This window comes from Thunnus albacares, chromosome 5, assembly GCF_914725855.1.
Source record: "Thunnus albacares chromosome 5, fThuAlb1.1, whole genome shotgun sequence".
Classification (NCBI taxonomy): Eukaryota; Metazoa; Chordata; class Actinopteri; order Scombriformes; family Scombridae; genus Thunnus; species Thunnus albacares.
Genome location: NC_058110.1, coordinates 14,486,633 through 14,507,185, shown reverse-complemented (window position 1 = coordinate 14,507,185; position 20,553 = coordinate 14,486,633). Strand labels below are relative to the sequence as shown.

Here is a 20,553-nt window from a genome sequence, read left to right as displayed (position 1 = left end):
AACAGTACAGGCAAACTGCACAATTATTTGGTTAATTGTTATGATCCGCTAATGTCTCACTACACTTCAGTGCAGCTCTTGGCTTTTTATAACAGCTGTTAAATCTACATTTTCAATAGACAATCTACAATAAATGTTCCGTTCTTCACAATTAGGTCCACGGTTCATTTTTTTCTAAAGTGCAGGAGTGAAAATAAGAATAAGTTTAGATCCGGACCATGATTATTAGTTCACTATGTTCTACCTTACCCATCAGCAAAGAGACACTTGTTAGCAAAGCTTTGAAGGAGACAACAAAGCACAATACCACAGAGAGAACGAGGGGAAATGCAGGTTAACCCTACCACTATTTCTGTTTCTGTCTGTACTGAAGAATGAGTAATGGATGGACAGATCAGTTGTCATTCATGTGTTTCTATTTTTGAGGCGTTGACATTATATCTACTCTAAGATGCAGTTTTGATAAACTCAGAAATAAGAAATCATGCAAATCTTTTTTTTTTTGTTGTTGTTGTTGCTATTAAATCAGAAGCAAGGAATGTGCCAATACTGTGAAATGAACGCACAGATCGTGATCACACAATAAAATATTGCATTACCTCAATTCTTTCTATCCAAGGTTTAGGTTTGTTTCACTGTTGATAGTCTTCTTTTTTTATGACCTTGGAGCATAGCTCTGCAAAAACAATCCTGGTCATGCCATGAAGAAAAAGATATCAAAGAACAAAAAAAAACAAAAAGAAAAAAAGATCATAGAAGCTCCTCTTCCTCCTGCTTTTATTGTGCTGAACAGTAGCAGCTTTGATCTGTCAGTTGTTGTTCATAATCCACCAAGAAGCTGTAAAATGCAAAAATAATGACGCATTAATGTTTTAAGCTCTTTGCTTGAGCCACATAAGCAAGGTAAAAACAAGCATTTTTACTTTTCCTTGTAAAAAATAATAGCCCTGAAAGGATGTATTTCATGGTCTAGTAAAAACCTCCTGTTTCAATCAATATTAAGAGGATATTTTCTTTGTAAAGCACCTGAATTCTAATGTTTCCCACAAATTATTCTCCCAGAAGGGTTTTAACTAAAGTCTTATGTTCATTTAATCTAAGACTGTTTGACAGTTAACAGAAGCATCTAATTTCTTATTTCATTCTCACTGTTTGACTGTTATCATTTATTCATAAAACTATTAACTAAATCAAACTGTATTCATGTGAGATTTTGTGCATGAAAGCTTTCAGTAAGCTTAGACTATTGTTTGAATGTTTGGTTTCTATCTACCTGGGAGGAGCATGGTGGAGACTATCTCCGGCTCCTCCAGTGAGTCGATAATGCAGCGCTGGAAGGTCTTACTGATGGACGACTGCAGGTAGCTGTGAGGAAAGCAGAACGATAAAGATGAAACTACTATTTGCCTCTCAACAAGGCTGTGACGCTTCAAAGAGAGCAAATTTGGGTTCAGAAATGGAATTTTAAGAGCATGTTTTCTCTTCTAATATGCCGTGAAGCCCCTCTGATCCTACCTCATCCAGGAGAGACGATCCTGCCAAAATTCGTACATGATGAAACACGATCTGTCTGGCAGGTTCTGGACTGAAACGCTGAAAAAAGAAAAACAAGGAAAGGGGAAGAGACAGAGAGAGAGAGAAAAAAAAGGGCAATGGGGGTTAGCTTATGTTTGTGAAAGTGTCTGCATGAAATCACAGAGAGATCCTGAGGCAAACAAAGGCACTGATAAAAGGGCCGTACTGCAGGTTGTTTAGCTGGCTGCTGGTGGCATCTGTGTAGATCTTTAGAGCTTGTTGAAATGGCTCCACGTCCCTTTCCTTCACAGACATCTGTCTTTGGACCAGGAGGATGTTCTAGACAGCGAGGAGAGAAAACAAACCTGAGTCATAATCATGTTTTCAAATAACGTGGACTGTCCCGGCTCATTTTTTAATTTCAGGTGCATTTGTTTGAGTGATTTCTAGCTTCAAAAATATCATATACAAATCAAAGCAATCTAACATCATTACATGTATAGTTTTTGATTCTGTGCAAAGATATTTCATATATAATCTAACACAATCTTACAGAATAGTGTACTTAAATTTAGAATTAGTTGGACTCACTGATTTATATGTCCCCGCCAATGTGTCTTCTTTGAGAGGTTCAAGATGTGGACTCTGAAAGGGAGGCATAAATATTTCAGTCAGGCATGAGCAGAACAAGAATTAGCAGCAGGACTGAACCAAATCCTGCACAAATATGGCCTCTGGTCACAGCCTGTCACAAAGCATTGGCTTTCACGAGGAGGATACCGCCATATTCATATTAACCCTCCAGCAGCCTCGGTGCAACCCTGAGGACTACACAAAATTCTTGTCTGCATGGCAAAGATAAGAACATGTAATTATCAGTGTTAGCAGGCTAGTTCATTATCCTTGCAGTGCTGAAATCTATAACCTTGGAAAATGCCTACTCTATGATTTCAGATGAATATTTTTAATTATCATAATTGCAAAAATTTTTTAAAAAGTAATAAATCACACAGCAGCATCCGGAGGCTATTTGTGCACTTCTTCAGAGCTACAAACAAAATACAACTGACTCTTCAAGAAATTCAAAACATCTGTTATCCCAAAGCACCAGCATCAGGGTTGAATCTGTATATCTGTGTGAAGTATCAAGTTTTTTATATAACCGCTGTGTCAAATCAGCTCACTGAAACTGTCCAGTGAGTGAAGGACATCATGCATTCACAGGCTGATACCTTATGCATGACATCCAGTGTGTGTAGCTCAATGCAGCTTTTACTGTTGGCCTAACCATCCTCATGTATTTTCTATAAATCGTCCTCTCTGTCAATATGTTGAATCCATACCGCAGGGTAAACTCTGCATATCTGCACACACACAGTAGGACTCATACGGTCTGTGTGACATTTCTGTCTGTAGCAGCTGAGCCTCTGTAGGGAAACCTTTTTGTCAGGCAAAAAGCAATACATATCGCCCTCTCGAGGGACACCTATTGGCTGCAAATTATAGTCTTTCTAACATAAAAATGAAACTTAAACGTGTTTGCTTACAACCCTGCCAGTATAGGTCTGATGTGGCCCTGTGGCTCTCTGTAATTGGTTGAAATTATTATTTATTACCACTAATATCATGCTTAATTACAGTGTGCAGAGCCACAGCCTCGCACTGATAAAAACAACAAGATTTCATACAAACCTCACACTCCAGCTTGTCTATGAGCTGCTCCAGTTGGTTGATCTGGGAGCCCCAGTGGTTGTCTGGCTCCACACTGACCCCTGACCCCAGAAACACAACATCAGCACGGCACAACACAGGTTGTCTGGCAAATGACAGTATTGCAAGGTGCTGACTTTTTAGCTACATTGCAGTGAGCGTCCTCCTGAGCCCAATCACTGCAAAACATCCATTTAAATTTCCACTTTGTCAAACTTTTGCCTAACCTAGATTTACCTCCAGTATCTTAATCCGAGTGTCCTCAGACATACCTGTGGTAAGCATGCCAGAGTAGGGGTCTGTAGGGGAGAGACACATGTTCTTCTGGATGCGTCGGCCAGGGCGTTTGGCCACCCTCTGGATAGGCAGGTCCTCGGGCTTCTTCACTATCCTCCTCCCTGTGCAGCCCTGGTCATGAACAGCCTCCATAGCGCAGTCCAGTGACGACTGAAGGGACTGCAGCTGAGTGGAGGTCTCCCTCAGCAGGAAGCGTGTCACAAACTGACCGAGCACTGAGGAGCCCTGATACTCCTGGATGGAAGGGTGAGGAGAAGAATAAAGGGAAAGAATCAGCCATGATGTGGGGGAAACAAATCAAATTCTTATCTTTACCCCAAGAAATGTTTCTTGTGTTTTTGTAGTTGATATGATGGACTTGTCTGCCTGTTAATCTTCAGCCTGGCTGATTATATGAGCTGTGAACACATGAATGAAGATGAAATCCAGACCAGAATTAACCTCCTTGGTTCATGTTTTTTTGAGCATGCAAATTGCTGGTTTTCAGACAATCTTCCATCTACTTATATCCATTAAAATTTGCATTTTGAGGTTGTATCCTTTGGTTGTTTAGATTATGTTCTCACACAATTAAAAGAAATAAAATCTGCATTCTCAGGCATATTATTGCAGTTATTTGGTGAGATGAACCAAGTAAAAAGTTAAAACTGTCCAAACGTGCATGGTGCAAACATGTGACTTTGTAGATTACCCTTAATTAATTAATGCACACAAGGTGATAATAGTCTATTCTTCCATGCACTGAAAAGGGATATTATGATAATGTATGGATGTCTGGTGTTAGTTTGCTGAGACCTTTCTAAGAACTATATATGCTTCAGTGCAGCGGCTGCTGTTTTTATAGCTGTGTTTCTGCAGATAAATGCAACATTGCCAGCTCAGTTTTTGTGGATAATGAACCCCGTCACCCTCACCAGCACCCTGTGGTGCAACGAAATAGAGTCCAGGAAAAAAATGACAGGGAGACATTTGAAAAATGCCCACCGAGCTTATTGGAATCCTTGTCTCTGTGCGCTCTGTTTTCTCGGGAGCAGAGATGCTGCGCCACATGAGTAATGAACCTTAGTCCTTTTCTCACATTTTCTTCTCTTTCTTTTCAAGACAGAAAAGCTGCAAAACTACAGCGGATGTTTTCTGTTTTTCTCGGGGCACCACAACAACACAGAGATACATTCTCTCTCAGTTTGTTCATTTCATCATTTGTCGGTTTGTGTTATCTCACATTATGAAAGCATTATAAACTGGAGTTCATGTAAAAGTTGTTCTCCTATTTTTGCCTCTAGACAAATGTGACTACTGGTGGCCAGTTTTATCTTTGGTTGAGCAATAAGACTTTAATAACTGACTTCAGGATGGCAAAAAAATGCATCTGCTGTTCAGAGTAAAGAAAGCTTTTTGACAGACTAATAGCAACATGAAAAATGTATGAGCTGTAGGAACACAACAAGAGAAAGAGAAAAAGAGCCAGACAGACAGACAGTGTCGTGGAAGATGGATGTACAGAGAAAGGAGATAAAACAGCAAAGTGAGCGCCTGAGTGAATAATAGACTCGGATTAAAAAAAGAGGGAAAGAAACTGAAAGAGGAAGAGATAAGAGGACCTGAAAAATAGCTGTGTGTTAATGGTGCAGTTGATGTGTATGTGGAGGACATCTGACGTCAGATCAGTTAGGCAGCTGGGGGGGGGGTGTTTGTCCGCTTTGCTCATTGTCATCTACGCTCCACTATCACCCTGCGTTCTCTCTCTTACTATCATCAGTAACACCCACTTCCTGCACTGCAGTGAAAAATATGTCTCTGCATACCACAGAGAAAACAATCTCATTATAAGTCTGCGCCCACATGCGTCTACCTATTCTCAGTCCGCACCTGTTTCTCCTCCCGTGCCAAACGTAAATAAATATTCGCTAGTTGGCTAAGGTTTAGGTGAGATCGATGAGGAGTGAGCAGCGATATCGATGAGGTCTTAACAGAAGTTCTTTGATGTTGATCTTGGCTTCGAGCGCCTAAAACAACATGATTAAAGCCTTGCAAGGGGCAGGGGCAGATTCTTTAATCCCCTCTACATCTCCTGGAATATACAGCATACGCTTCTGCTCAATGAGGCTCCATAACAGGATTTCTAACGCTCTAATTAGCATGTTTCATAATCCAAGGCTGATGATTTGATGAGATACTGTCTCATTATCTGGAAATACATGTAAAAGAAATGTTGGTGTAAAATTTTTATTTCTCCTTTGAACTGAACAGCATTGATCTCTATTTTAACTTTATGAGTAATGAACTAAAGATATGCAAACTTGGTGAAAATATGTTATGATACTGAGTCAAAATGTTGAGATAGACTATATTCTGTGACTTTTTTTTCACCTCTGAGCTTTTTATTTTTTCTTTACAAAAACAACAACAAAGAAAACTCAAAGTAATGTCAAGTGGCCAATGATGTCCAATCAGTGCTTCACATGAAAGTTAACAGCAATAATATGCATTATGTTGCCAGAGAAAATTTAATTCTATGTGAAGGTGATTTGTGCTTGAATCTGTTTCTGTATGTATGTCTGTAACTTTATGTTATAACTGAAAAAACAACAAATATTTTGATGTTTAAAAGATGTTGATACAGTGGGCTGCATTCATGCTGAAATCCTTTCTGTTGTGTGATGACACGAAGGTTAGTGTGAAATTGAACACTAAAAACATAATCGATTAATTAATTGGCAACAGTTCTATAAAGCAATTAATCTGACTCCAGCTTCTCAAATGTGAGTATTTGCCATTTTTCTCTGTTTCATATCTCAGTTGATTATCTTTGGGTCATGCTAACAGCGTGGCTCTAGGGATGGGAATGTCCGTCGCTCAGTCACCACTTTGGTTCTGACTGAAATGTCTCATCAGCTACTGGATGGATTATCATGACATTTTCTACAGACATTCATGTCCCCAGAGATGAATCCTACTGACATTAAAGATCCCCCCGATTTTTCCTCTAGTAACCATGAAGTTGACATTTAGTTTGAGTAAAATGTCTCCACAACTATAAGATGGATTCCCATGAAATTTGGACATTTGTCCCCAGAGGACAAACTGTAATGAGTTTGGTGATCCGATGACTCTTCATCTGGTGACATCATCAGGTCATTCATCATTTCATTTCATTTCAATTTGTTTGATACTTTGGTTTGTGACCAATTACCTGCAATAGTAATGTCATTCCCATTTGCCTCAGCTGTATTTTGTGTTTAGTGCTTTTTAGCGAATGTTTGTATGTTAGCATGCTGAGGTTAGCATGTAGCTCGAGGCACCACTAGCATGGCTATAGATTGTTAGTCTTGTTGTAACTGTTGGTCAAACAAATCAATCAATATGATATGGGCTTGGAAAATCGTGAGGAGCATTTTTCACTATTTACAGACAGTTAAGCAGTAAAACAATCAATAGATTAGTCAAGAACGAACGTTGCAGTTCTTATGACATCCATAATAATCCATATTCCAGCACCATGCTGTATAAACCTAAATATTTTTTCAGCTCAGTTACCAAAAGCTATTTTGAATGCATTAAATCCCTCTTAGCTCTGTATTTGAGATGACACCAAGGAGATAGTGTCACGTGAGCTTTACACCCAGCCAGCAGATTTGTTTGCTTGAGCAAAAAAATAAGACGTTGGGATCCAAACAACATACGCATGATAAACAGCCCGAAATATCTTGGTCATATATTATTTTACTTTACTGGCAGCACCAGCTGATTTACAAAGACCAACAGCTGTCATGTCTCTCACACAAACAACCTGGCATCAACTGTCTTGTTAGAGAAGGCCGTTTTAAGGAGCATGGCTTGGCTTGTAAGGTTCTATGAGTTCATGTTTGGAAATGTATTGTCAGCTGATAGCAGACAGAGTCAGTCATGCTGGGTGGTTTTCTTTTCTCCCGTGTCGCCATCACAGCAGAGCAAACTCAAAGACGTCTGAGAGGATTTCAAACTGACAGCTGAAGCACAAACAAAGGAGCTCGTCTGAATACTTGGAGGGATAAAGCGTACTTACAAATGTTCTGAATGCAGTTGAAATGGATAATAGCCTGATGATGTTGAGCTGTATTTAAATTATGACTTGACATGTAAAATTCAAAACAGTGCAGAAGTGAAAGCAGTCACCACCCACCTCTTTAGTTTTATCCATGGCCTTCAAAATGGCCACATTCAGCTTTTCCAGAGCAGACAGGACGTTAACGTACTCTCCCAGGTGTGGACTAAAGTACTCTGGAGGATATGAAGATAATAATAATTAGAAAATAATATAATTAGGAAATAATTAGAATGAAAGTAGTTTTGGCCATGATGGCATGATTACATCTTAATTGCTGAGTTACTGAGACAGGGGCATCCTGGGGTTTGAAATATGGTCACTGTCAGTCAGCCTTGGCCAACAGCAACAGTTTAAACCATGAAACACTGAACTTTTGTGATACATAAAGATATAAATAATTACCTGAGAGTTTGTCTATGTCCAGGTTGCTGTGAAGGAGGAAGAGGAAGGAAGAGGATGGTAAAGGGAAGAAGACAAAAATGTGTTAATTAAAGAGATATTATTGGGAACTCTAAAAAAAGAACTTTAAGTGTCTTTTCCATATGTGATGTGGTTTTGTATTCAAAGGAGCCTCACAACAAATTTATTTCTAAATGTATTAAAACATGTCTGTAAAGGGTTCATTGAGATTGGATTTGATTTTATTATGTTATACAGCATCTACTTTTAATATAGAAATGTGGCTCCCCTTTTTTACATGAATTTATAATTGTGTATTTATAAAAAGTTGAATAAAACATTAAGTTGACAGTACAAAAATTAAGTTGAGCTGTACATTTAAAGGTGTAGCTAAAGCTGTTACATCTGAGAGGTCATTCCTCACTGTGATTGGTTGGTACCTCAGTGATGCCAAAAGCACACAGTGATATATTGTGCCCACACAAACAGCTCTCTTGGATATTTTTTGCAATATCACCAAATGGTTTTTATTCCAATTAATGTTTTTTTTAAAGTTTAATTGTAATCCAGTGACACAGGCATATGTTCACATATTTCACAATCTTATTTGTGCTCATAAGTGTGCAAGCAGAGTGCTGCAAATTCTGGGGCTTTCACGCCAGAATGAAGGCTCTCTATGTAATATCGACATAATCTTCAATGACGTGAGATGTAGACATCTCACTGTCAGGCAGCAGGAGAGCAGGAGGGGCTACAGATGGCAGCAGAGTTGGAGGACATCCAACAGGAAGATGAGCTTACTCTGTCTGCTTCCTGTCGATGGAGTAATACAGCTCCTGCATCTGCTCGTCAGTGAGGATACCATCAGTGAAGTATGACTGGAACTCCTCCAAGGACAGCTTCCCGTCATCTGAAAGAAGAAAAACCCATGAAAATGACACCTCGCTGACGCCTGAAAGGTTTTATCACCTTAATGAAGAGTTTGTCAATTATCCCATGTAATGGAAAAGGCTACTTTGGTTTCACAACACTAAATTAATTTCAGTGATAAGATCAAAATAGCTACTGCAAATTAAAATGTTTCACATCAATCGGCAGCTTCGCAAAGCCTTCTTTTTTTTTTAGCTTTAAAACTTCTGTTGAGGACAAAACTTTAGGCCACAAATGTCACTTCGAAGTCTTTCCCATAATACATCTCCATTATACTGCAGCAGTTGTTGGTGGTAATGTGATGCAGCTAAGAATCCTATTTCTATTCTTAAGATTAATAATTCCCCAAGAGTGCACCATTTTTCCTTATAATGGGACCATATTGCTGCTTCCATTTCCTCACAACTGATCCTGCAGAATGATTTAACCACTGTTACTATTTCCACCTCAGTTCATTTCTCCTATTACAATTTTGTGTTTATCACATAAACACAGTTTGTACATCAGCCGTTCTTAAGCCTTCACTAGAGTGCAGTTAAACACAAAGTCAAGTGAATATGTCTGCTGATGGTAAGCAGCATCCATGGGTGTGTACTGCAGTGCCCGCAGGATCTAGAGGAAATTGGGAGCAGAGACTGAGGGCTGGTTCGAGTAGTCAGAGCAGAGCTTGCTTCCGGACTAACGGTAAACGATAATGAGATCTCGCCGCCAGCTTTGCTCTGCAAGCATTGAAACCTTTTGAGACCCGGCTCTGAGATCTCTGCCAGGCAGCAGAGCTCAGACTGAAAGGCCTGAGCCAACAGTGAATCATATCATCTGTTAAGTTTGTTGGAATAATTTTGACCTGTTGCCGACTCACACTGTGTGGATCACTCTGGACATGATGCATTTGCAGTAAAGGCTGAAAATCTCAAATGAAAACTCATCCTTTCTTATTCTTTGGTTACTTCGGATCCTTGCACCTGTTACTGGGCTGGTCTCAGTCTCATTGAATCTATTAAGCCTTACTAGTTAAAGTTCATGTCTGTCCTGATGACACAAATACTGTAAACCTTCTGAAAACTACATCTCTGTTTGTTATTGGCCCACATAACGCCCAAGATGTGTGCCTATCTCTCTCTCTTGTCTCTCTCTCTCCTAGTCCTCTTTTTCTCTTTTCACCATGCACGGTTTCCCTTTCTTCTCCCTCTGCATGGATGGTGTATTTGAGTCTTGCCTCTTGTATGTATGTGAAGTCTGTTCTCTTTCCAAGTCTCCATGGTGAGAGGAGGTGCTAAACGTCCTCCCGGATTCATATTATTCAATTGTCATCCTGCTTTTTCCATAATGTAATTTTGCTATTTTGGTCTATTCTGTGCACATGACATCTATTACATGTCAGTCTGTCTTGGAAGAGGTTTTCCATATCTGAATCGAGGGTTTAAGGATAGAGGGAGTTGTATGCTGTACAGATTTTAAAGGCAAATTTGTGATATTGGGCTAAATGAATAAAATTGACTTGACTTATATGACAAATATCAAGCAGAGATTTGCTTCTGATTTAGGCAAGAGATCATAACCTTAAGATGGAAAAGACTGTGTTTACTGAACATGGCTAACCTCAGATGGAAGATAAAGCTATTGGAGGCGGCAGAATCATAATTCTTGTCTCAAACTTCCCAGTAAAAATCTCTGCGCTCTTTTCCACACGATGTAGGAGTAAACACAGTCTGCTGCACCTCTGACTCATTCTCCAGCCCTCTCCATCAGATCTGCTTTGGTTAAATTCACACCCAATTAGACACCCGAATACGAGTTACAGTGCACATCAGATGGCACATTATGCAAGTGTTCAGTGTTTTTCTCAAAGAGCAGAGCTGCAGGGGTAGAGTAGTGGAGCGTCTGGCTAGAGCCAGTGTAAGTAAAGGACAGTTAATATGTCCTGAATGTGGAAGATTAATGATTTGTTCCAATTTTTTCATCACCTAATTAAAACGCCCTACATAACAATTAGTATGGAAACGATTAGTCAAATAATTCATTAGTGAGACTGTCCTCATCTGAAAAACTGTGACATTAGTCTTTTGATCAAACACTTCAAAACAACTTCTGGTTATGTTCTGAGAAACATAAAAAACTGAGTTTAGAGAGATTTTTGTTGCTCAAGACAATGACAAACAACCACTTTTGTCAATCATATTAGACGACATGTTGGATTAGTCCATGGACAATAATTTTGATATCTGATTTGTAATTTAAATAATCTACCAGGCAAAAATGCCAAATATTTGTTGTTTGCAGGTTTTCGCATGTGGGAATTCACTGCTATTCTCTATTTCAAAAAATCAGTAGTGAAAATAATCATTGGTTGCAGACATAATAACTATGTCACTGCACATGTAGAGATCTTGTGGACATTTTTATCTTATGTACATATAAAAACACAGCATGCCAGTATGATCAACATGCTCTAATTGTACAGTAGTTCAATGCACTAATTCACAACTCTACTGTCGTCCTCCCCAGCTGCACCGTCTGTGTCTCACTGGCACACACTGCAGGTGCAGCTGAATGTTGAATTTGTGCTCAGAGTGATTAAAAACTGCGTGTTGTTATTATATGTCTTGCAGGTCTTTTCCACATTGTGAAGAAGTATTATGTGTCCTCTAACAATGTGACTCATCAATACTGTATGTCTCCTAATCAATGCCATTAGGCAAACTCTTGTGTAGTTATTATATTGCAAGAATAGAAGAGCTGGTCACTGTTATCAACATTCGGCTCTCAGACAGTGATATCTAACTAAAGAAAATTTTCCAGCAATTGATCTCGAGGCTTCATGACTAACAACTGTAATACGATACCTCTGCTGGGAAATTTCAAGTGTTGTTCAGATGGATGATAAATCAGCACCTCGCGACAGAAGCATGACAGCTTACAGGCTTTATTTTGTCTTACTTCACACTGAATAAAACCGCAGCTCTAACTGTGACCTAAATGAAAAGCTCTCCCTGTACAGAAGCTCATATTTTTCCAGGAACACATTTCCTTGAGGGAATCCTAAAGCTAAAAGTCCTAAAATTGATGCAGCAGAAACAATCCATAAAGTGCAATTCAGGAGAATATGAGAGGTAAGATGAGAAGAGGTCAACATATGTAGGTTAATTAATAATAAATAAACAACTCTCCTTACAGAGACACATGTGAATCAAGTCTTAGAGAATTTAATTTAAATTTTCTGTTATTTTTATTAGCATTGTACCATATAGACAGCTTAGAAATGAAGCATGTTTTGTTTATGTTGCCTCAATGTCCAGGTGTCAAAAATGCTTGGACTAATTAATGGAATTAATTTGTTTCTAAAACATTTAATGTATGAACAGCAGCTGAGTGTTTGCATCTATATTAGCCTCTTCTCGAGCTGCAACAATTAGTCGATAAATCAGTTAATTGACAGAAAAATTAATCTGCAACTATTTTGATAGTCGATTTTTTAAGGAAAAAAGCCAAACGTTTGCAATGATTTCATTCTTTTCTCTGTCATAAATTATTGTAAACTTAATATCATTCGGTGTTGGACTGTTGGTCAGCCACAACCTTTCAATCTGGTCATGTTTTACTATTTTCTGCAATTTCATGGCACAAACAATCAAAGATATAATCAACAGATTAATTGATAATGACAGTTTCAGCCGTAGTCTCTTCCCTCTATGGATGCAGCACTTTCGTACATCACTACAACCTGTGAGCATTTATCAAAAAACTGCACAGTGATGCTTACTATTTGAGTGTCCACAGAGAAAAGGCAGCTTATGATTTACTGTTTGTTTTTAAATATACAATAATACAATAATATGAATAAATCATCAAAATAAAGAAAAGCAGTACTAGCCCATGTTACACGTAACATAATACATTGTTTCTTTACAAGGGTTTATTTATTTCAAAAGAGAAAATATAAATGTTGACTTATGTGTGTTTTTCATGCCTGTTATTGATTGCACTGAAAAATGAGATTCTAATATCATTGATCGCACTTTCTGTTTCATCTTGTTACACTGTGAGCCGCAGTGTACATCTACCAGCACAGGGTGATGTAATATACATTTATTACAGAATAATCTCAGCAAAAGGCTGCTTAGTAGAAGCTTCTAATATCTACTTCATATTCTTGTACTCATATAATTGTTTTGTTTGTTTGTTTTTTTTGCTTTTAAGAATGTAATTCCTCATTACCACATTGTAAAGGGATGTAGTGTAGTGGGTTGGTAGCCAGCCCTCATTATGTGGTAAATCCGCAGTGCTCGAGGCGTATCATGGCAGCCCACTCAGTACTGATTGGAAGGAGGCACTTTCCTCTCGGGTGCACGACTCAGTGAGTTCGTGAAGACAAGCCGTGCTCAGCTGCAAATTGAAGATAACTACCACAAATATGCCACAGAGTTCTTATCTCTTGTTTAATCTCTCCTCTTTCTACAAAGAGTGAAAAATAAAAGCTTTGTGTGTGTCTGTGCTGGAGGGTAGGGGGTGGAAAGAATGAACACGGGGAGCAGACTTGAGACTTCACAAAAACGCATGTAATATATACACTTCGCTTACTGAAATGCATCCAACATCTATTTCTGGAAAAATGCTTCACTTGAGAATGAAACACACACCTCTGCTGTGCTTTCAGCCATTATGCTTTTGCTACTAATTCAAAGTAATCACTTGAGAGAAGACGCAACTTGAAGAAAGAAAAATGTTCCCACCCTCTCCTTCTATCCTTCAGAGTTTCTTCACAACAACCCCCAAGAAAAAGCAAATCGTTACATCTCCACATGAGCTTTGAGGCACCTAAAACAACCCCTTCTCATGATGGCACATGTTGCATCATTAATTCTGCTCTTATGTAACACATTCACTGTCCTCCTGAGGAAACTGATCGCAGTTCGTAGATACTCTACATGCATTAATCACTTACTCCTTTTGTATTTTGCATGCCATAACATGGAGATGCATTGCATGAATAAAAAATTAAGAGCAAAAACATTTTCCTGTTTGTCACCACTGTTTCCCTCGCAGAGCTGAATGCTCTGTGTTTTCCCAAGAGAGGTTTGGGGGGAGGATTCCCTATGAAATAAAGAGGGTATTTTAATGTAACACTGTAACACATTAATCAAATGTAACACTGACACATTTGCAGGGGGGAATAAATTATATTCAGATTAGGTGCAAGTCTCCAGTGAGTCTGTACCATTTGGAGTAAAAAATAATCTTTCCTACAGAGAACAAAAGCAAAAGGCAAGCGACAGCTTTGGCCACATTTACTGCATAGCAAGATTACTTATACTATACATTTGTACATGTTTCAGTATATCACTGAGACGAGTGGCTGCACTGAAGGAGTTAATTCTGTCAAATCCAATCACATCACAAAAAGATTATTTATCTGGATCTTTCAAGAGTGGCAATACAAAACTGAAACAGGAATCCCTCAAGGAAATGTCTTGGGTCCCATCCTAGTTTGTATATTAATGACTTGCCAGAAATATGCCCCGGTACAGGTCTTCAGATGTACGCTGATGATACCGTCGTCCAGGTGTCTGGCAAAACCTGTGAGGCTGTTGCAGATAAGCTATACAACAGCTATCAGCTTGGTTTGATGCTTCCTGTTTGACACTTAACACTATGAAAGCAAAGTCTGTCTGTTTTTCCTTTAAAACATGTAACAGAATCCTTGAATGTTAGAATTAAAGTAGAGCTCAATGAACACGCAACAGAGGTGAGGTATGTAGGGATCATTTTAGATTCTCAGTTAAATTTTAAAAATCATACTAAATTGATTTGTAAATGATTAAGGCTAACCTTAGCTGTTTGAAGAGGAAAAGAAATTGCTTGACATTTGACTGTGCCTTACTGTTTCTCACATCTGGTATATGGTTTTACTACCTGGTCCCAGGCCAACCAGTCAGTAATCAAATCCATAGAGTGTCTTTAAAGTCAGGCCTTGAAAATCTTGGACAAAAAGCAAATAAGGTACCATCATTGCCGCATTTTAAATAAATACAAGTTTTAAGTTTTGCAAACTTTATTGATTTTCATTATGTAAAGCTTGTGTTTAAATATTTCAATGGACTTGATCCTTCATCCTTTCTGTAAATACATGAAAAGACTACAGAGCTGCAGCAGATCAGCCAGAGCAGCTTCAAGCAGCAACTGTAGAAGTTTCATTCTGCAAAACATCTTTTGCTCAGACAGCTTTTTCTGTCAGGTTTACAAACCTGTTCTCATGTCTCACGTCTGTACTCAGTTTACCCTCTTCTTCTAAAAAAAATTGAGTTTTAATTAGCGGTATAATCCAATTATCTTCATATTTTGCTTACTCACCATTTTTGTCTGCCCGGCGGAATATCTGCAATAAGAGGAGAAGATCATGTTTAGGTTTTTAGGTCTGGGGTACGGGCACAAACGACAAAGGAGCAGTGATAAAAAAAAAAAAACATCAATGATCAATCATGAACTGATGATGAAATGCAAAGACTTTGGCTCAAGGGAGAAGCAATGATGCAAGCCAACTGGTGAGTCTCCACAAACGGCACATTCCTCTTTCTGTCTGCACAGAAGAACATTAAAAAGAGCTGTCATTTCTGCATTTCAATAACAAAAGAGACATGAGGCACCTGAGGAAATGAGACGCTGATATTTACGTACATGCACCCGAAAGGAGCTTTGGAATGATAGCTTTTATGTTTTTTTCTCTGCAGGCATTGAGATAATCTTGCTGCTTTAAGATATTTTCCCTGTTTTGTGCAAAACCTGCACAAGCAGGAAGCAACGGTGCTTCATGTCTTTTAATTTATGCTATGAACACGGTAATAAAATCCTCATTATTATCTTCAACTTCATCACCAACGCTGTGAGAAGTCAGATCTGTTAGTGGAGTGTGAAGTGTTGTGTGCATGATCAGAGTGGCACCTCTTTCATGTTTTTCTCTAAAATCAGCCTGTGTGGACCAATAGAGTCCGGCGCCTGGCTGATTAACTGTATCATCAGAGTGGAGCGGTGCACTCACTTCCAGCTGCCACCTTTCGAGCACATTGGAGTGTGAAGGCCTGGACACGCTCTGCTAGCAACCCATTTTTAAACAACATCCCTCAAGACACATCTACCGAGCCTCACAGAAATCCATACAAGAAAGAACTGTACCGAACAAATGTACAGAATAAGAAAGATTGCACTGAATTCCTCAGGAAAACACCCAGTCTTTCAGTACATTTAAAGGATCATACGCGTGTATTTGAAAATCATGTATAGGCTATTTGATGTTTTCATTGACCGATTATGGTCCAACTCACATGCTGTTGAGTTTTTATATATTTTTCCTTCAATTTCAGGCAGCTGTTGGTTTCAATTATTTATGAAATAAAAATCAATTAGCAGACTCTTGAAACTTGAGTATGTTGTGTAATCAATCAATCAATCAATCACAGTCACAATCAAGTGTGCATTAATTTATTTCAAAGTTACACTACTGTTGCCTGGTAAAACAATTAAAGGGCAGATTTGTGTTGGCTCAAAACAAAACACTGACAACAATGAATGCAGACTTGATGTTCACTATGATGATTAAACAGCTGAAGATGTAAGAAAATAATAATTCTTTAAGGGACTCAAATATATACAGAGTTTTATAGATAAAAAAAATAAACTTGCCAAAAACCCAAACTACAAATTATAACAGATTTTTAAATGTCTACGTCTACGACTAAATCACCTTTATGTACTCTTTTCTTTCTGTCTGTTAAAAGTAAGCTACATTAAAGTTTTCAAGCTGTTATTTATGTCATCATACTAAAGTCTAACCATAAGCTCCTTTTCAAAACATACCTTTAACATTTATGTACCGCAATTTTTCGTTATTTATTGGTGGACACATTTGCCAATACCAATATCAACTGGATGATGTATCAGTGGACTCCAAAACACAAAAACATGGTTTACAAAAAGCTTAGTTCTGTCTCACAAAGGCAGACAGCAGGAACTACAGAAACAGTGAAGATGAGAAAAAAGGTTTTGAAGTTTGAAGGTGTGACAGCTATGAATTAAAACTTTCAGCAAGATTAGTTTTACTTTTTTCTTCATTATGATTTGATTTAACTACGGCCTTATTTATGTGGTATAACAAACTAATGTTGGAGAAAGTCTGTAAATTAGCTTTAGCTAAAGCTAGCTGTCACAACATTTAAACATTGGTTCCCAACCTTTTTGGCTTGTGACCCCTAAAGTAAAGTCCACCTGAGACCCCTCCTCACACGTTGCATTGTCTACCAGTTAAACAAAAGAGTACTTATAACTTTTAGAGGCTTGAGGAGATAAAATACAGTAATTCACAATAAATAAAGCAGAAATTAGTGGGAAGCTTGGAAAAAAAAGTGCCCCAAAATTTTCTGTTATCCTATCCTGCCCAATTATCTCCTGACCCCTTCGATTAATCCAGAAGCCCCTTGTGCGGTTCCCGACCCCCAGGTTGGGAACAACTGATCTCAAGTACAAAGGATTTTTAGTGAGCGGATAAAACATGCTAAACAACTGGTATGATCCTTTAACAACTTTGGATGGTGGATGACTTTTGGATGCCGGTGATGGCACCTGGAGGCTGCACTATCACTGTCAATTCTCCCTAAACCGTAGAAGTGCTGATGTAAGCATCCTATCTCAGGAAGCCAACAGGGAGCTGCTCCATAAAATCTGAGAAACAAATTGAGAGAAATAAACATCGGCTCTTGAGAAACCTGAGGAGGGGATTTACTGGCCTTAATTCCTCCTTTGTGCTCTTAACTGAAGGGTTGCTGGAGTCGACGGAAATGTTGTGATCCTGCAGAGCTGATGAAGATCTTCTAAAAGCAGTATTAGCTATATGATGGTCATAATTTCTACCTCAGCCAGTCCCTGGGGCCAGTTACTATGTCACACTGAGTCCTGTTGAACATAATAAAACTACAGCAGGAGAAGAGACTGAGAGCATCTGTAGCATCTCAGCTGTGTATGAAATGCACAACGCTGCTTCCCATCAGCCTCTGAAGCAAATTAGCATCTCAAAAAGAGCCGCATAACACTCCTCAAGGACTTCTGTGAGTCTGTTAAACCCAACAATGAGTCCTTCAACTTTAGAGAGAGCGAGACAAATAAACACAAAAACACAAGTCTAAGTGAGCTGTAATAAGCCTGAGTAGAAGAGGAAAAGCACAAATTGGGCTCAATTTTCTGTAAAATACTGCAAATATGAGAATGTGAGCACCAACAGGATTTCATAGTTAGGAAGACAGAGGAATAAAGGAGAATCAGTGCGGGTCAATGACAGCCTGTTTTATACTGGAAAGTGATCATGACAGTTAAGGTGGATAAGTTGCCTTCCAGAGAGCTCACACTCTTGGTTTCTGCAGCTATTAAAGAACAAATGATCATCCATTAGCTATGGGTTTTGTGAAGAAATGCCAGTTTGGTGGTTATGCAGCGTTGGGCTAGATGCTAACTGCATTTACACCAAATGCGCACTTGCTGCAGTCTAATGTTCCCTTCTCTGGCCAATGATCTGCCAGTGAAGGGAACATTAACTGAAGATTTTTATTTACAGCCTGCTGTCAGGAAGTCTACAGCTGGGAAATGATGCTGCTAAATACAGTGTCTTGTATTTTCTGGAGCATCGTCAGTCTCCAGAGACAAAACAGCCACAAAGGCTCAAGAGATAAAGCAGTGACTTAAAATATAATACTGCACGGACACAGAGTGTCGCCTCCTTTTAAAATGGAGGGAATTCAGTGGCTGAGAACATGCCATTTTTTTCATGTTATGGTAAGATAAGCGGGCTGAGTTGAGGAACATTCCCGTGCGTGTAAATCCAACCCTTTGTCAGCTGTGCAAGCATGATTAAATAATTAAAACTGTGAGATCTTTCTATTTTTAAAAGGTGTTTCTGTTTAGAGCTGTGTGAAAGCCAGGCTGCTGATTATAAAATTCACAGCTATCATATGTTTCATACAGACACCCACACATGCACGTTTCATGCAGAGTACAACCAATGTCATGACCCTTATTATCATATTAAAAACTGGGATGAAACCAGATTAAAACTACTGCACTGTGGTGCTTTGCAGGTTAAAAGGGGGGAAACATGTGTATGTCATGACCGTGTTGAGGCATCTCTTTTGTTATACACGCACTAATGGGGCCCTCACCTTTACATAACAGGGCTGCTGTACATCAATGTGAATGGGAGGCTGACATTCTTTAACTCACTATGAGCCATTCATAAAGAGCAGAATGAAGGACTGCTCATATGCTGGCTTTGAATGACGACCCCCGAGAGGAGGACATGAACAGAACATGTCTAAATATAGATACAAACATGCATAACATTGATATATATGAATAAGAAATGACAGATGAAGCCATTACATCACTTTAAACATTATAATATCAAGATGTACTTACATCCTGGAAAAGAGAGGTGCTTTGATTTTGGTTGTGATCAAGCTCCTGCTGCTTTCTCAAGTGCTCGTGTTTGGCAGATTGAAGACACATGGTGATCATCTCTGTACAGGCCAGCATCTTGCCGTTTTCGATTGCCCCCTATTGTCCCCCTGTGTGTGTGTGTGTGTGTGTTTCTTTTTTTCCGGGAGATCGGGAGATGTTGTCCTTGTGAGGGTGGATGGTGGATGATGTTGGTCCTGTGATGCTCCCAGCCTGCCTGCACGTCGACGGACCAGAAGAACTCCGCCTCTTACACGAGCAGCAGCAGCAGCTATTCATAAAACCCCGAGGAGGAGTACTGCACCATCTGCTGGTGCCTACACACACACACACACACACACACACACACACACACACAGACACACACACACAGTCAGATAAACAGTTAATTACAGGCTGGCTGACAGGGAGTGAGTTGTACAGAGAACAGGCTCACAAAGAAACAAACACGACCCTTAAATCAGTCTGACAGCCAGTATTTATCTCCCGAGATATAATTTGGAGACTTGCACTAGTCTGTATCGATTCAATGTTCCCATTATATTCCCAGATGAACTTGTGAGTTTATATGACCTTATGGTGGAATATAGCCTGTACTGTATCATATTTTATTTACAATAGCCTGCGGTGTTTGTGTAATAACTGATTCCATATGGGGGACACTTATTGTATCAGGAAATGGACTTGTCCTGTAGGCTATATGACATAATATTTTAATAATTCAATTCATAGTTTTTTAAATGAGCTTATAGTCATCTTTATTAATCATCATGTTTTTTTTAAGGACATCCATGACATCTCTCTTTCAGTATCACTTTTATATTCCTTTAACATCTCTATGTAGGGGCTTACAGCCTAATTGTCGCATACGTTTCCCTTATGATATAAGCCAATTATCATGGCTATTCTTATTATTTTCATATAATGTCACTGTAGTGTTCTTGCTTTTTTAAGCATTTACAAGCAATATACTGTATAATGAACAGATAAAATGATAAATGCACTTAACACACTATATGTAATTGTAAGCAGATGTAAGGACATTTTGGTTTATATGCAGTTAATGAATGAACAGTTGATACACATGTATTAATCATTCACAGGCAGGTTGAAAACAGTTCATA

The 20,553-nt window shown here is 38.8% G+C and overlaps 1 protein-coding gene across 1 annotated transcript; it reads right to left on the bottom strand.

The window, feature by feature from the left end:
- Positions 1-508: 508 nt before the first annotated feature.
- Positions 509-19,788, bottom strand: LOC122983152 (N-terminal EF-hand calcium-binding protein 1-like). Its single transcript, XM_044352944.1, has 12 exons — positions 19,391-19,788; positions 15,287-15,311; positions 8,810-8,918; positions 8,012-8,037; positions 7,685-7,782; positions 3,498-3,756; positions 3,208-3,287; positions 2,107-2,160; positions 1,742-1,854; positions 1,516-1,593; positions 1,274-1,365; positions 509-838 (listed from the first exon to the last, which is right to left on the bottom strand). Exons 1-12 carry the CDS (start codon positions 19,505-19,507, stop codon positions 810-812), a joined length of 1,080 nt encoding a protein of 359 aa, XP_044208879.1. The 5' UTR covers positions 19,508-19,788; the 3' UTR covers positions 509-809.
- Positions 19,789-20,553: the final 765 nt, after the last annotated feature.

Excerpts from the sequence above, each read along its gene's own strand:
- LOC122983152 (XM_044352944.1), bottom strand. The coding sequence starts at position 19,507 with ATGCTGGCCTGTACAGAGATGATCACCATGTGTCTTCAATCTGCCAAA. Across the intron at positions 8,919-15,286 it reads CCGCCGGGCAGACAAAAATG|ATGACGGGAAGCTGTCCTTG; the intron begins GTGAGTAAGCAA and ends TTCTTCTTTCAG. Across the intron at positions 3,288-3,497 it reads CTCTGGCATGCTTACCACAG|GGGTCAGTGTGGAGCCAGAC; the intron begins GTATGTCTGAGG and ends TTCTGGGGTCAG.